Source organism: Seriola dumerili, unplaced genomic scaffold, assembly GCF_002260705.1.
Source record: "Seriola dumerili isolate Sdu_G_001 unplaced genomic scaffold, Sdu_1.0 BDQW01000111.1, whole genome shotgun sequence".
Taxonomy (NCBI): Eukaryota; Metazoa; Chordata; class Actinopteri; order Carangiformes; family Carangidae; genus Seriola; species Seriola dumerili.
In genome coordinates, this window is record NW_019174366.1 from 720,418 (window position 1) to 737,341 (window position 16,924).

The following is a 16,924-nucleotide window of genomic DNA, read 5'->3' on the forward strand; positions in this document are numbered from 1 at the left end:
TGGCGACGATGCGCCACCACGTGTATAGACAGCAGTCTGAGCAATGCTGTTCTTCCATGTTTCTATGGGTTTAATTTTGTGCTTACAATATGCATTGGTGGGCAGACAACACGTAGACAATGCACCGAAAGACTGTCCGACACGTCACAACTGAGGGCAGGTAATATTAATATGGAGAAAGGATTATGTAACTACGCGTCCGCGCCCTAAAACATTTAGACAATATTTATGAATGGAAGGAACAGCTCTGCGTTGCTCCAGGCAAGCTAAACCCAGAAGTTGTTAGTATCGCATGGTAAAAGGGGCAAGGTAACGCTAAACCTGAACGATAGAGTGAGTGCTTTGATCGGTTGAGCAGAAGGCTGTTTCGTTTTGATGAGCATCAAGCCGGAGGGTCCAAATCCCTAGCGAAAAGCGTGAAGTGTTATGTTGAGGTAAAGTTCAGAGGCGGGTAGACATCGTAATTGCTCTCATCTGAACTGAGCGGGTCCTGAACTTCATATGGTTTGTGTGGAGTTGAACGGTGTGTCGTAACCCATGTTCTATGCTTCTAGTCTCTAGCATTTTCTTAGTTACTGTTTTAAAATACATCGTTTTTGTATCGTATGTCGTCTCTCCGCGCTTATCTGGATCCGGGTCGCGGGGGGCAGCAGCCCTCAACAGAGAGGTCCCAGAGGCCCTCTCCCCCAGCCACTTCACGCAGCTCCTCCGGGAAATCCGAGGCGTTCCGCAAGGCCACTGAGAATATAATCCCTCCAGCGTGTAGTTGTGGTCGCTCGACGGTCTCCTCCATCGCGTTGGGAATGGCCCGAAAACACTCCCTTGCGGGGTAGGCGTCCCAGGAGGAATCAATCACGCAGTATGTCCGCTAACACATCAACTGGCTCCCTTCTCGACATGGAGAAGGCAGCGCTCTAATCTTTCCGAGTCCCTCCGGATGACCGAGCTCCTCACCGCTATTGCTAAGGCTGAGCCGCCGGCCACTCCTGGCGGAGGGAAACTCAATTTCCGGGTCGCTTGTACCCGGCGGTCTGGCGTTTTTTCGGGTATTACTAAAATGACTCGTTAAAAAAACTAAATATTAGCTGCTAAAAAACACGTTTTTAGGCAGCGCTTGGATTTACAGTCTGTATATTTCAAGGGTCACACGGCGTCGCATATATCTTTATGCTAGCGAATATATTTTTTCATACCTGGTTAGATATCATTTTTAAATTCCTTGTATCGACCAGGCGCGCAGGTGATATTAAAATTGTTAAGGCAGGACATCTATTCACCTATTCTAATTAATTAACATCTGGGTTATTTTTTTCTGTGATTATTTGGTTAGTTTTATAATCTGCTTTTTATAATATGATAATAATCTATGACAATAATAATAATGATATTTATTTGTATAGCACTTTTTCAAATAGCAAGTAACAATAGTTCTTCAGCATGACGTCAAATATAAGACTAATCCAAACATCAAAGTGAAGTATGTAAATGAACTGACGCAAGGCCCGTCTCCTTTGGTTTTCAAAACTAATCCTTTCAATGGTTCACATGGCGGTAAAGCATCAATCTACCCTGATTCATGGAACACTGCTTTTATAAGACTTAAGGCAGGTATAGTATATATAATTATTCAAGCCTGAATTATCTCCCTGGCAGAATTTTGACAGTTTTGGAAGTTACCATGCATTTTTTTGAGGAATAAACAAGGTTCTCACTAAGACTCATATGACGAGCAGTGGATCATTGTGGAAAATTCTAGCTTATGATCATCTAAGTCAGGAAAGGGCAAGTGCCAGATTATTCAAGCTGCTTTTGCAAGTCCCACAGTTCTAGGCAGAAAATGCAAAGTTACTATACATTCAAAATAGTCCAAGCTTCGCTGTGGCTAAACTCATCTAGAAATTAGCCTGAGGTATCATGAGAGCAGGGTGTTAAGGAATGCAGCATTAAGCGTTGACCCACAAGACCAGCTCCTAGGATTCTGGCTTCTGTGCAGTTCAAGGCTAGACAGAGCGGCAACGAGGGCACCTGGCGGCGTCAGCGGACGCAGTAGGAGGCGCTCACGTCTCAGGATAAGGGCATCAGCATATTAATGTTTCAGCGTGTGCGTGGGGCAGTAATATAAAACAGTTTGTCATGGAAAATCATGAGGCATGGGCTGGGGCAGATAGTGAGGGTAAGAATCAAGTTCGAACCAAGCACCGGTAATTGGCCGCTGGGAAGTCAGGCGCGTACGGACACTGCTGCGGTCAACGCACAGACGATTCTCGTAGGAACAGCCGCTTCTTTGCAAATTGCAATCGACTAGAGACCTCGGTTTAGTTATGGTGCCAGAAACAAAAATTGAATTGTTTGTGCCACAATGATTATCCTTCATTTTGCGTAGAAAAGGAGAAGCCTTCAAACCCTAAGAACACCATCCCCACTGTCAAACTGCGAGTGGGAACCTAATGCTTTGGGGGTGTTTCAGGCAATGCGATCGCCGGGGAAAATCCAGTAAATCCAAAGAGTAGAAAAAAAAAGACGAAGAAACGACATGAAAAAGAGCAAACACAGTCATAAGATTCTTCAAGAACAAGCAAGGCAGTCTGCAGAAAGAACACTTGGCTTGGGCACCAGTGACATTTCAGCATTGACAACGACTCATAACACACAGCAGCAAGTGTGTGAGAAATGGTTTGGGCGGACAAAAAATGAACGTTTTGCTAGTGCCGCAGATTCTGACTGTGAAGCCAATTGAAGATATCTGTGGAGGGAGCTAAGATTAGGGTGATAGGCAAGGAGACCCTTCCAACTGAAAGGAGTTGGAGCTTATCGGCTAAAGGATGAATGGCCAAAACACAGTTGTAGACATGCAAACAGAGTGGTCATTGGCAAATTATAGGAAGCATTTGATTGCTTGTATAGCGCCATAAAAGGCTTCTCTATTCTGATTATTGAGAAGGTTATGAATAATTTTGGACAATGCCAACTGTTTTGTTCAATGTGAAAATAAAAGCTGAGAATATTTTTTTCACAATGATCCTCTTGTACATCATCTTATTTATCTTCTGGGAGAAGCCTGTGTCATTTCGGCAAAAAAAAAAAAAAAAAAATTGCTGGTTGAATAAATAATATCTAAGTCAAAATTTGCCAGGGTATTAAGTAATTTCATGTGTGTGTGTGTGTGTGGTGTGTGTTGGGTGTTATATATATATGTTGTATAATATATAATATAGATATATTAATATAATATATATATAGTTTATAATATATATATATATATTATATATATATATATATTACTATATATATATATATATAATATATATATTATATAATATATATGATATTAAACTGATATATATATATATATATATATATATATGACCTCATTATAAGGTCACATTTCTAATAGTTGTAGGCTCTGGCTGGGTCATAGCATTCATTACTGCTGTAAACACAATTAGGCTGTATATCTGTGCAACAACTTACTAAAATTCAATTAACATAAACCTCATGATAAATGACTAATGTACATTTGATCTACACCTTGTTTGTTTGTGAAATCTACTTACATTTGACCCATTCAGGGGAGCCCAGCTAGGGAATGTGTATTAGATTGTTTTTGTAAATATTATGTTATATATAATGATATCTATATTTGAAAATAATTTAGCTGAAAGGCAGCGTTTCACCAAAAAGTGTAAAAATTCCAACTCAACCAGCTGACTGAGAAAAGGTCTACTGAGCCAGACACCATTCACTTGTGTGTTCTGTGTCCAAAATCACTCCCTATTTAATATTTTGAGTGTGTAAATTTGGCCACTTTATTAAATTTTACTGTAGTATCCATGACTACTGTTAACAAACCCAAAATGCAAAGCACAGTGTTTCATGTCAGCTGTCATTAATGAGCAACATGGTGAATAGTAAGTGTCTAAAATCTGAATGTAATGCTCACTATTGAATAAATTACTGAGTGTCCATTATAGGAAGGTGTAAATGAATGAGTGAGTGAGGGATGATTTCAGACAGTGCTGGTTTTCTTAGGCCAGAACTGGCTGAGCACAGTCTTTCATGAGAAGTCTAATTATTCAAACGCCATAAGCCTGTGTGAGCTGGATAGTCTTGTGAAAACATGGGGAACATATTTGCATCACAGCTGTGCTAAACAATTTTAAAAGAAAGAAGGCAGCACTTATATTCATTATATGTCAGTGAAGAGTTAAATCAGAGGGAATGAGAGCAGTTTAATCTGTTGTTCCATTGTTCTCAATCAGAAATTAATGTCCTTTGTGTTGGAGTGTTCCTTTAATCGGCATGAAGTAATGTAGGACCTTTGTTAATCTCTACTAGCAGCCAGTAGAAAATATCTGAGACACAGATTTGACTTATAACCCTGTTTAATTGAACGTATATGTTTCTCAGGTTTCTTGTCCTGGAGTTTACCTGCAAGCCAAAGATGATATCTACCTCAGCATGTGCTTCATGAGCCAGTACCGTCAGTCTAAATGTCTCCCTGCTGTCTTCCCTCTGCTGTTCCATGAGAAGATGATGTTTGAAAAGGCAGGTCTTTACTTATTATCAATGTGGGAGGGAGTGATGAAGAAACATTTGAATAATCTGAAGTAGAAATGTACCTGAAACATAATACATGACTTTTTTTTTTTTTAAAGGTATCAATTATCGATTATTTAGATATTATTCTCATTCTCCACGAAGTGAAGAGACATGCCTGTAATGAATGATTGCATACAGATAGGCAAGGCAAGGCAGATTTATTTGTATAGCACATTATCACACACAGAGGTCATTCAATGTGCTTAACAGAAATGAAAGAAGCATAAAAATAGAAGTAAAAAGCATAATAAGAAAACATTATAAAAACAGTATAAAAACATAAATTATAAAACAAGTAATATCTCATTATAGTGCAAGATTAAAAATTTAATGAAGGCAGGTTAATTGGTGACTCTAAAAGTGCCCATAGGTGTGAATGTGAGTGCAAGTGGTTGTTTGTCACTATATGTCAGCCCTGTGATAGACTGTCCAGGGTGTACCCCACCCTCGCCCTGTCAGCTAGGATTTGCTCCAGTGACCCTGCACGGATAAGTGGTATAGATAATGGATGGATGGATGATTTTATCCACTAGGAGCTGGTTCCAGCTGGTTCCAGCAAAGGGGAGCATAGTGACTGACAGCCATTTCTCCCTGTTTAGTTTTAACTCTAGGCTGCACTAACTGACCAGCTCCTGTAGATCTTAGAGACCTACTGGGCTCATGTACATGGAACATTTCTGAAATATATTTAGGGCCCAGACCATTTGGTGACCTATAGACAATAAGTAAAACTTTGAAGCCAGTGCAAAGACCTGAGAACTGGAGTAACATGCTCTCTGTTCTTAGTTTTAGTCAGAACCTGAGCAGCAGCATCTGTATGAGTTGTAGCTGTCTAATGCTTTTATTTGGTAAACCAGTGAGGAGAGTGTTGCAATTATCAACTCTGGAAGATATAAAGGCATGAATGACTTTCTCTAAGTCTTGATTAGACACAGTCTCTGACCTAGCTGTTTTTGAGATGCCAAAATGCAGAGTTTGTTATAGTTTTGATGTGGTCACTGAAAGATCCCCATCCATGATTACACCCAGATTTTTAACATGGGTTGAAGTCTTTAATGCCCTGGATTCCAGTTAGACACTAAGTTACAACCTTTCTTCTTTGTTTCGAAACAGAACTATCTCAGTCTGGTCATTATTAGCTGGAGGAAGTTTTGTTGCATCCACCCATTTACCTTGTCAGAGCACAGGCATAGATATATAAGCTTTATGTGATTGTATTTACCTACCAGCTTGTCAGCTCCTGGAAATATATTGATAATATTTGTGAAATAAGGAAGTTAAAAGCTGAGATTTGTTTTCTCTCCAGATTTTCAGGCATGCAGTTGATCCTGGAGACATCGCTGTAATGCTTGAGTGTAAGTTATCTTTTATTGTAAACACACATTTGTCACATTTATTGCTTTGAATTGATTTGCTTGCCTAATCATATTTTACTCCTCTGTGGCTTAAATCAAAAGTCTCTCTCTCGCCTCCAACTCCAGCTTCTTACTGGTTTTAACAGACAGTGTCACTCCATAGCCATTTTATTGCTTTTACTGCGTTTGCGTGTGTGTGTGTTTCTGTACGATATCCGCTCCCTCTAATTCTCTTTATCTATACTGAAGCATATTGTTTGTCCTCTCGCCATAACTCTACAGTCTTGCATTTGACTATAATTGCTTTTGATTCGATAAGTTAAAAGTATCTCACAGACACAGGCAATAATATTATTCCATGTCTGTATTTTGAACCCAGTGTTGTCACATTTTACTGTCTGTGGCATGTTCGGCAACAGCTGGTTTTGTATAATGTATTTGACAGTTTTGACCATAAATGTCCTCACTCTGCATTTGAGATGATGATGCTGTAGATTTATTTCCTCTCTTCAGATGAGATGATCAGAGTTGAGCTGGTGCAGCTGGTCCCCCCTGGTGAGACTGTGTTTGTTTTTTGTTCTGTCTTTGTGCACTACAGACTTTTACATTGAAATAGTCCATAAAGAGGACTCCAGTCAGAGGGTCTCTACAGTAGCTGTGTATGTGTATTTGCAGCAGGGGACACTCTGGCCTGCTTCGAGGAAGATGCTCGACGGTTCTTGTACCCAGAGCCCAGACTGGTTCCCTCCTTCTCTGGAGTGGACCGAAAGATTCTGATGACCCGAGCAGCTCACTTTCCAGTAGGTCCATCCTAATACATTAACCACCAGTGTACAATTCTGTAGTCCATGTCCACATCACATTCATTTTGATATTTATTAAAGGTTTTAAATGATATCTCTGACACTATCAAACTTCTAATGATAATTTTATTCTCATTAATCAGCGTCAAAAACAAAATATTGACTTTTTGTTTGTTCATTTTAAGAATTTTCCTTCACTGAATTTCTACTTTCACTGTCCCCTGTCAAATGTGACAAAGTCACATACACACTGATACAGTCACATACACTTTGTACTGTAGTCATAATGTCAGTATGTTTGTGTATGTGCTCAGCTCAGCACTTTTAAATGCTCTTATAAGTATTGATGTCGTACCGATTTTATTCTTTCTATGTAATCATTTAATGTTATAACATTTTTTATTTTAATTATTTATTACTTCATTTATTATTTTGTTATTATTCCATTAATATTTTTTAGTGTTTTTCATTTTAGATCAATTCTTTTAACATGTTTTTAACATGTTCATTTTATGTCTTTTCATGTGAAGCACTTGCATGTCATTTCTTTGTTGTACAACACTTTCTTACAGGTTTCATGTGATTCTGGTACAAATATTTCTTCCCCTCTGTTTTTCTCAGGGCATTGCTCCGATGTTGGAGTTCTCCACCAAAACCACCATCATTGAGTGCTCAGCTGATGCAGAGGTCAACATTTACCCCAACGTACCCTTGGTAAAGATTATACAGTGTTATGTGGCTCAATGTGTAGGTGATGTATAATAAACTGCATCATTCCTGAGGGGACCACATTAACTGGATTAGATTATATTTTTGTTAGACAGTACCAGTCCACTAAGTGCTTCTGACTGAGACAATACAGAAGTGCAAGAATCAATATTAATATCTGAGTAAATCAGATTAACACCTGTCGTTCTAGCAGAAGGTTTAACATCTGCAGCTAGGAAGTCCAGCTGTGTGTGCTATGTTTTGGCTCTTTTGTTTCCAGAGTCCAGAGATAAAGAGAAACACAAAGTGCTCCAGCAGACCCAGGACCTGCTCTCCTCAGAGGACACAACCTCAAACCTTTGTAAGGAGAAAAGGTGGCAGGATGGACAGAGAAAAAAGGAGCACTTCCAGGTCCCAGTCCCTGTCCCCACTGAGAGCGGGAAACACCCAGCGTCTGGCCCACCTCAGCCTGGACTCTGCAGCTCCCATCCCAGCAGACATGGACACAGCCAGCAGCTCCCAGCCTGTAAGAACCCACACCTTTATCCCTACAATAACCACTTCCAGCCACCAGATGGCAGAGAAGAGCTCTCAGCTACTACTGCTCTCTTGTTATGTAATGTTTTACAACTGAGTCAGCTCTCATAGTGTCATAGAATGACTTCATGTAATCTGAGGGCATGAGGTGGACAGCATCAAGATCTGTTCACACAAGATAAACTGCATTTAACACACCAAAATAAACAGAACAAGTTTGCATCTTGTAACTTTACCCAAACACACGTTGGTTTAACCCATAGACACCCATAGGTTTCTGAAGAGCGGTTTTGAAGCTCAGAGTGGGCTGTTCCATCATCGCCATCTAGTCAGTCCCTGATTTCACCGACCTCCCGGCTAATCCAAAAATGGGAAAAGAGGAGGGGAATGTGGCGAGCCGAAATTTTGGTGCATGCTGGCTTGTGGCAGGCATACGCTCACCCACCTGTCACTCAAAGCAGCATGCCCTCAATTTTTCAGAACTTATAAATTTTAACGAGACATTTATATAAAATTCACTCCCTGTACACTTGTCATGAAGGAGGAAATTAGAGCATATGCTCACCCTCAGTGTCATCCTCTGCTAACTCACCCTTTGGTGTCCCCCAAGGCTCAATCCTGGGTCCAATTTTATTTCCATTTATATGCTCCCTCTTGGTGACATCATTCGTAAACACAATATCCATGACCAATCAGACCTGATGACCAGATTTCTGAGCTTTTATCCCCCTATGACCTAGGACTCAGTCTGAGATCCTCTGGTAGTTCAGTGCCAGCCAGGACAAGGCCTGGGTTGAAAAACAAAGGAGATGGGGCCTTTGCTGTCAGGGCCCTAAACTTTGGAACAAGCTGCCAGAGGAGCTCAGACTCTTAGAGTCAGTTCAGTTTTACCTCACTTTATCACACATTCTAATAAATAAGTTTTTATTGTGTGATGTCTTTTAAGTTCATTGACATTTTACTTTGATTTGTTTTGATTTTTTTATATTTGACTCATGTGAAGCAGTTTGTTAGTTTATTTAAAAGTGCTATACTAATAAAAGTATTATAACTGACCCAACTCCATGACAACTGGACAAATTGTCTCTGCAGCCCTATATCAATCAGGTCTTTATGGTAGAGAGACTAGACAGAAGCCACTTTGATTAAAAGTCATATGAGCCCATAAAACACCTGTGGAGAGACCTGAAGATGACAGGTCACACATGCTTCCCATCCACTCTGACAGAGCTTGAGGATCCACCAGGAAAAGTGGACTTAACCAAGTTGCAGAGACTTTCCCAAGAAGACTTGCCGCTGTAATTGCTGCCAATGGGTCATGATTTCATTTTGTCTTAATGGCTTATTGAGTGTAGTTTGAACTAAGTCTACAACACAATAAAGTGAACAAACAGTGGATCTGAATTCTTTCTGAAGCTCACTGTGCCATTCATCTGTGTGTAGATGCTGGCTTCGTGGCCAGGAGCCAGTCGATCTGACTCAGCCCTCAGGTCTGCAGTGTTTACAAGCTTCTCTTCACCTTTGATCAGGTCTTCATCCACAGGTAGAAATCCTCATATAAAGCTGCTTTGTTGATACTAAACAAGGTTTACAGTCTCATACAACTTCCCATGACTGCTTATAAAAAAGTACTGTAATTGTTATACTGCTGTGTTGACATGACACAGCTGACTGTAAAAAGCTGTTTTGATGTTGAAAACCTATTTACCTACTGTGCTCTAACTTACACTCAGTAACTCTTTCTGCTGTTGTAGTGAGATTCTCTCCAACTGGCAGAAGAAAACCTTTATCCATTGGTTTGGTACGGACATCTTATATTCCTCTCTTGGATGGAAGAAGTTATGAGGTTATGGTAGATGTTGTCCTAATTTTAAAACATAAGTATTAAAGGAAAAGGTCAGCATTTTGGGAATTAAATTTTTTTTGCTTTCTTTGCTGGAGTGAGATGAGAAGATTGAACCAAACCCAAATCTCTGTGTTAAGTACAGATCTGGAGTTAGTATATGGTGAGCCTAGCTTAGGCTAACTCCACTTAAACAGAAATGTAAAAAGACCAATTTATGGTTTAATAGGTTGTTAGAAGAAGAATCTTTATTATCCAAGTTTGTTTTATACACACAGGAAATTTGACCTCTGCAATTAACCCATCCTTCAGTAGTGAACACACATGCAAAATGAGTGCACAAACACGCACAAGGTGTAGTGGGCAGCCACACACACCTTGCTCAAAGGCACTTCAGTTGTGAATGTTGAGGAAGGCACTGTTCATTCATTCCTCCCCTCCCATCTATCTTCCTGTCGGTCCAGAGATTTGAACTGGCGATCTTTCGGTCCCAAGCTGTCTTCTACAATCTCTAAATTAGAAAAGTGGGCAATGCTGGAACCTTTTCATTGACAAACAATAGTTTATACATCCACTTGGTTCCACTTTGGTTGATTTGGTTTTGGTCTCTGTACAGAAACAATTTTACTAAACCTGGCAACTTCACCACAAGAAACTGTTCCAGCACAAACTCTTTGTGTTTGTTTATGGATTTAACAAATGTTGCTGCCCCCTGCTTCCACTCTTCATGCTAAGCTAGGCCAACCACATCCTGACTCCACGATCTTCTCATTTCACTATTGAAAAGAGTGAATAAGCTAATTTAACAACTTCAACTAATTCTTAACAGCATATCCTGGGACCTGTATATAGACAAACCTTAAAAAGACAGATTTTTACATACACCTACATAATAATTATCCTATTGATAAACACAAAATATAGAATTTCCATTTGTAACATAAACTCTTCAATCATGTACCTAAATATTCCATAAATGTAGGTCAATCAAAAAACTGATTGAGCCTTTAATAACTGCAAATGAGACCAGCAATATTGAGTGAAATTAATTAACTGGGGATTTGCAGAAGCATTTATGAGATGGTTATCTCAACAATACAAAGGCAAGTGTTGAGTCATTTCTGCTTCCTTTGGTAGGCTGGAGAGAAATCTGAGGGCGACTCAAGCTCTTCACAAACAGATGATCCTGTTGACAACCACTGTGGTCCTGACCCTGCAGCACTGTTGCGGTCTTATAAACAACAAGCCAGGCTCAGCAGGTCAGTTTCTTGACATTCATAGTATGATAGCCATGGCAATATACAAAATGTAATATCTCTTTTTTTAAATAATATAATTCTGTTATTGTATTTTATGTTTTAGATGAGGTAAAACTTGAGCTGTTGTTTAGTGGCAATGCTGCCAGTAAACAACAGCTCAAAGTTTTATTTGTCACATGCCAAGGTTCAATGTACAGTAAGCAAAGCAGTGACACGAGGGTCAGAGTCTGTAGCAGGGCAAAACTGCATTAAAAAAACAAACAAAAAAACTACTGAATAAATAAATCAAAAATATCAAAAGAGCAACATTTGATAATTGTTAATTTAATGATTGGAGGCTTTCAGTTAAACAAGGTTTAACATATCATGGACTGACAGCATAACAGTAATGGATGCACATAGATAAGATTTAGATTAGTCGTCTCATCTGACTTTGAGTTTCACTGCTTCTAAAAAATGTCACTCAATTGAGTCCCTGGCTGTGACTGTTCAGGTCTCCATCCAGTTCTCACAGGGAATGGGAAGAAGTCCATAAGCGTGTTCAAGGACTCCTGACGACGCCAAAAGCTGTACGTCGACTCATCTACGTAAGTAATGAAAAGCATGAGACTCAGTATTACATATTGCAACATTAGTATGTGTTTCACTCTAGTGAAGGCTGATCTGTGGGGTCGCCCAGCTCAGATCATGCTATATGCAGTTGTAGAGAGCGGGCTGATGGGAATGTGAAATCCATACTAGCCACTCCTTGTTACAGTGTGCTCCTGTGATCATCTCTTTAAAGAACTTGTATTTTTAATCATATGTTGAACTACTGTTAATTGCCTGATGTACTCCTATTTTAATTTGGTGTTCTTTGAATCTCAGCACTTCCTCCATGTCCTAATAAATTCAGTATAATGTACTTTTTGTCTTTTAGAATTTAGTGTAACTTAACTGTCCATAGAGTAGATTTTGGCTGGACTGCAGCAGTGGGGCCTTGGAAGACATAAAGGGTTTCTGTCCACTGAAACGGTTACAAGTGTGTTCCGTTTGTATAAACATGTAATGCAGTAACTATATCTGTACTAAAACACCGCTATGATCAATTATACATATCAAAGAGAGGAAATTAGAAATAAAGAAATTAAAGCGGTAAATAAAGGCCTTGCTCTGCTGTGGAGGTCCAGTCAAGAAGTCTCTAAATCTAGTTGTCAACACTGAAGCTGTAAACTCCCCCTAACACACTAGAGACTCTCACACTGAGCTGAAATGAAAAATCAAATTTTTTCATTTCATTTTCATTTATTTTGTTTGGTTTGGTTGTTTAATATCTCTTTTTTTTAATAATATAATTATTTTATTGTATTTTATGTTTTAGGTTACGTAAAACTTTGAACTGTTGTTTAGTGGCAATGCTGCCAGTAAACAACAGCTCAAAGTTTTATTTGTCACATGCCAAGGTTCAATGTACAGTAAGCAAAGCAGTGGCACGAGGATCAGACTCTGTAACAGGGCAAAACTGCATTAAAAAAACAAACAAAAAAACTAATGAATAAATAAATCAAAAATATCAAAAGAACAACATTGTTAATTTTATGTTTTTCCAATGACTACACAAGTCAAATTATGTTTTTCAATAAAGTTTGGAGGCTTTCATTTCCCCCTGATCCCAGTCTGTGCGAGGTTAAACCAGGTTAAACACATCATGGGCTGACAGAATCACAGTAATGAGCCGCGTTTCCACTCCAGGAACTTTCCCCAGGAACCAGGTACCTTTTGAGGAACTATGCGCGTTTCCACTGCAGGAACCAGGGTCTCGATTTAGTTCCAGGGGTAATTGATCGTCCCCCAAAAAGGTACCTGGTCAAGGGGTAGTACTTTCCAAAGGTTCAGGAACTTTGGGGGGTGTGGCCTGCGGTGCTGAACATTTCTGACTGGTTGAGTACTTGCTGCATTTTATTTCACCCGCAATGTTTAAAAGGCTGCAGTGAGCGAGAGAGCAAGCAAACACATTTTCCACACCACGAAACGGGTCACATTTCACATGTAATTCCAAACACACGTAATCCCAGAGGTTTCACATGTAACCCCAAAGGTTTCACATGGGAATTTACATGTTCTTCACACATTACACCACGAAAATGTTCCAAAACCACATATTTCCCATGTGCCAGCATGTGTTCCACACATTTCATATGTGATTTTTTTTCACATGCAATCCCATAGGTTTCACACGTAATTTCATATGTTTCACATGTATTCCCAAAGGTTTCACATGTAATCCGATGTTATCCAATAAATTTAACATGTAATTTCATAGGTTTCACATGTATTCCCAAAAGTTTCACATTCCAGAGGTTTCACATGTAATCCCATGTTATCTCATGGGTTTCACATGTAATTTCCTAGGTCTCACATGTAATCCCAGAGGTTTCACATGGGAATTTCCATGGGCTTCACACATTACACCACGAAAATGTTCCAAAACCACATGTTTCCCATACGCCAGCATGTGTTTCACATATATGTTTTCACATGTTAAAAAAATCACATGTACATGTGACCACACGTGATTTTGAGAGTGTGAAATTCATGTGGTTTTTCTGTAAGAGCCTCTTAGCTGCAAGGTTGTTTTCAGTTTAACAGTTTTTCCTCCAGCCCTGTCCAGTTAGAGAAAAAAAGAAATAAACATCCTTCCTCTTATCAGAGAAAAGTTGTTGTTAAGTTCAGTACATACTCAGGTGTTTTGCTGCTACGGTCTTACTTGGTCTGGTATGACGAGTAGCTTACAGTAGCTAATGTTACTCAATGCTAGTAAATTTTCATAAACATTTCTCTGTTAATTGTCTACTTTTGTCACTCTACTGCACAATATTCACATTTTACTATTAACCATTTAGTTTTCAGCCTTATCCTGCACAGTGGTGGAAAGTATGAATGTATTTTTGGCAGTGGAAAGTGGAAAAAAAGTAGTTGTATAAAATAGCCACTCATGTATCAGTAAATTTGAGGTGACAGAGACAAAATGCTGTAGGAGTTGAATACTTATATATTTTATTATATTTTTTTCTCTTCCAAAAACACAACACAACAGTGGCCAAAAGTTTTCCAATCCCTGAACAGTGCCCGCAACTGGTTCAACAGACATACAAATCACTTTGGCTACACATTTCATAGAGATACAGTATGTGGTAGAACTTGTCATTTGCGAGTGAAAAAACAGCATTTGCAACTCGTAGCGCAAGATTCCAGCAGTTGTAGTTATTGACTTGTGTTTGTGCTACAAAAAAAAGAAAAACATGTATTCATTACTATTCTACAGGTGTACAATCCTTATTGCAAGAATTCACATACTGATTTGCAGATGTGCAAACTTTGTCCATGCCTTCACATCATTTGATCTGGTTTATGAATGTGTTTTGCACATTCACTGGTACGTTCACTGGTAGAAAAAATACAGCTTATGGTTTATTAATTTTGGATTTGTAAAACAGGATTTGTGCTTTTGCATTGAAGGGTTTGAGAAGGTGTAACTGTTGTGTTGTGTTTGTGGAAGAGAGAATCTGCAAGTATGCAACTCCGAGAGCATCTTTTCTCTGTGACCTCAAATTTACTCATACACATTTGTGACTATTTTATATAACTACTTATTCCACTGACACATGTGCTCAGTCGTTTAGTACCAAAAAGACCTTCATATGGAAAGTAACTGTACTTTTCTTAATGGTACATTTACTTTGAGTACTATTTGAGTATTTCCATGTAATGCTGCTACAAACATAATCAACAAATACATGATGACACATTATCAGTAGTAGCTACCCAGAGTAGTTACCCAGCAATGCACTATGAAGTAATTATAATTAGCCCAAACTTTACCAGTTGCAACATTGAAGTGATAATTACCCACTGATGCATCAATAATCATAACCCACTGGTACATTATAGAGTACTTATAGAATACTTTTGCACAGTGATTACTTTTACTACTTAAAGTATATGTGTACACTTATACTTCTGCACTGAAGTAAAAATGTGAATGAAGGACTTTTACTTGTAACATACACTTAGCAGTTTATTAGGAAGGCCTAGCTAAAACTGATAGAGTCTAATCCAACAGAGAGGTGCTCAGGTGTTTACACACAATACTGTAAAGTGATTGGAGCAATATTAGGGTTTTAGTTTGTATCCTATAATGTCACATATTCCACCTTCTTCAGTGTGTGTCCATGAAGTGACCAGGACAGTACTGTCTGCAGAGTGTGTCCTATGAGTTCTCCTCCTCTTCCTCACTGTTGCTGGACTCTCCAAACACATCTTTATGTTTAGAGACTTGAGTTGCTGACTCCAGGACAGTCCTGGATGGTGACCTGACGCTGATGAGGTTGGGGCTGAGGCTGAGCAGGACAGATACCTCACACCCATGAAGCAGCTTCATACAGTGGATCCAGGGAGAGGACAGACAGGACACTGCGCGTCTCCAGGTCCCACAGGCTCAGCTGTCCTGGAGGATAACAGCAACATAAAAAATATATATAGACATGCCTCTAATAAAAGTCTGTTATGTTCTGGAGTTGAAGTAAATAAAGTCTAAACTGTTGTGGGTACCAGATGGAGGCTGTGCTCTGTGTGAGAGACACTGTCTCTTCTAACTTTCTGAGTGATCATGTTACCGTAAATACAGCTGAAATCACAGCTCAGTCTTTTTTTTTCATTTATGTGTTTGGTGACCTCGTCAGATGATGTCACAGCTATAAAATCAGGATTTGACCGTAGGTCCAGACATGTACTAGGTCTTAAGTTTTTACTTTGTAGTGTATTTTTGTAACTTTGCATGAAACAGCTCTGGGGATGCACTCAGCATCACAGAGAGATAGAACGACAGAGGGATTTTCTCTTACAAAAAATTGTTGTGTTACAGGGGGCCACAGTGTGTGAGGTGGACAGGGTTTTGGCTAGAAGATCCATCTCTCCAGGTCCACCATGATGACGTGGCTGGGCTCTGGAGAGGAGAGGTGGAGCTGCTCTGCTGGGGCGTCCTGCTGGCCTAAAGCTTCATGGATACCATGTAACTGTAACGTCGCTTGTTTGATTTTGGTTGTAGACCTCTCTCTCTCTCTCTCTCTCTCCTCTCTCTCTCTCTCTCTCTCTCTCTCTCTCTCCCCTAAATCATTTTTTAAAAGACTCTTTTTCCTCTATGTTGAGAATTTGTGCTTTTCTGGATGTAAACCTGTTGAAACTGATTGTCCATATAGTTTATTTGATTATTTTTTGGACAATGAAATACTGGAATAAATGTTGGTGCATTTCAAAGCCTCCAAAAATGTAATGTAAATGTCATTTCTGCACATGACTCATGATGTTTATTTGTTATAGATCAGTATACTCAGTGTATATGTTATATTAAAGTGTCATTGATCTGTTTTTGGCCTTTAGAGAGCAGTGACTAGACATTAAAACTAACTCACAAATAACTCACTCATCACCCTCCTGTCTTGTTTCTTCTGAACTTTTACTATGGGCTCAGGTCAGGGCAATCTTTGCAAATCACCATAGCAGCAAAAGTATGTATGTGATGTCAGACATCTGCCTTCTCCCTCTCCTCTCTTGTTAAAGTAAACCTTGGTGAAGTTAAATCTCAGCTGAACACAGCCTGGTGGCCGTTGTATAGCTTTGACGTCATCAGTCTCTATATCGTTAATCTATCAGGCCGACATTGTCGAGTCCTTAGCTAAATCACCCCGAAGGCTATTAAAAGCAAATAGTGTCTGTGGCGCTGCAGCTCTGTGTGAACTACTGCCGTATATCAGAAAAATAGCTGCTCACAACGACTGCGAG

The 16,924-nt window shown here is 39.4% G+C and overlaps 1 protein-coding gene across 1 annotated transcript in view; it reads left to right on the forward strand.

Moving 5' to 3' along the window:
* The window catches only part of LOC111223581 (spermatogenesis-associated protein 6-like), a 17,962-nt gene extending 1,889 nt beyond the window's left edge, over positions 1-16,073 (forward strand). Inside the window, exons 2-10 of the mRNA XM_022747787.1 lie at positions 4,408-4,545; positions 5,906-5,954; positions 6,468-6,509; positions 6,630-6,754; positions 7,379-7,471; positions 7,746-7,991; positions 10,983-11,104; positions 11,598-11,691; positions 16,008-16,073. Coding sequence (XP_022603508.1) covers positions 4,408-4,545; positions 5,906-5,954; positions 6,468-6,509; positions 6,630-6,754; positions 7,379-7,471; positions 7,746-7,991; positions 10,983-11,104; positions 11,598-11,691; positions 16,008-16,073 — 975 coding nt within the window. The remainder of the gene's footprint in view (positions 1-4,407; positions 4,546-5,905; positions 5,955-6,467; positions 6,510-6,629; positions 6,755-7,378; positions 7,472-7,745; positions 7,992-10,982; positions 11,105-11,597; positions 11,692-16,007) is intronic.
* The last annotated feature ends 851 nt before the right edge of the window (positions 16,074-16,924 follow it).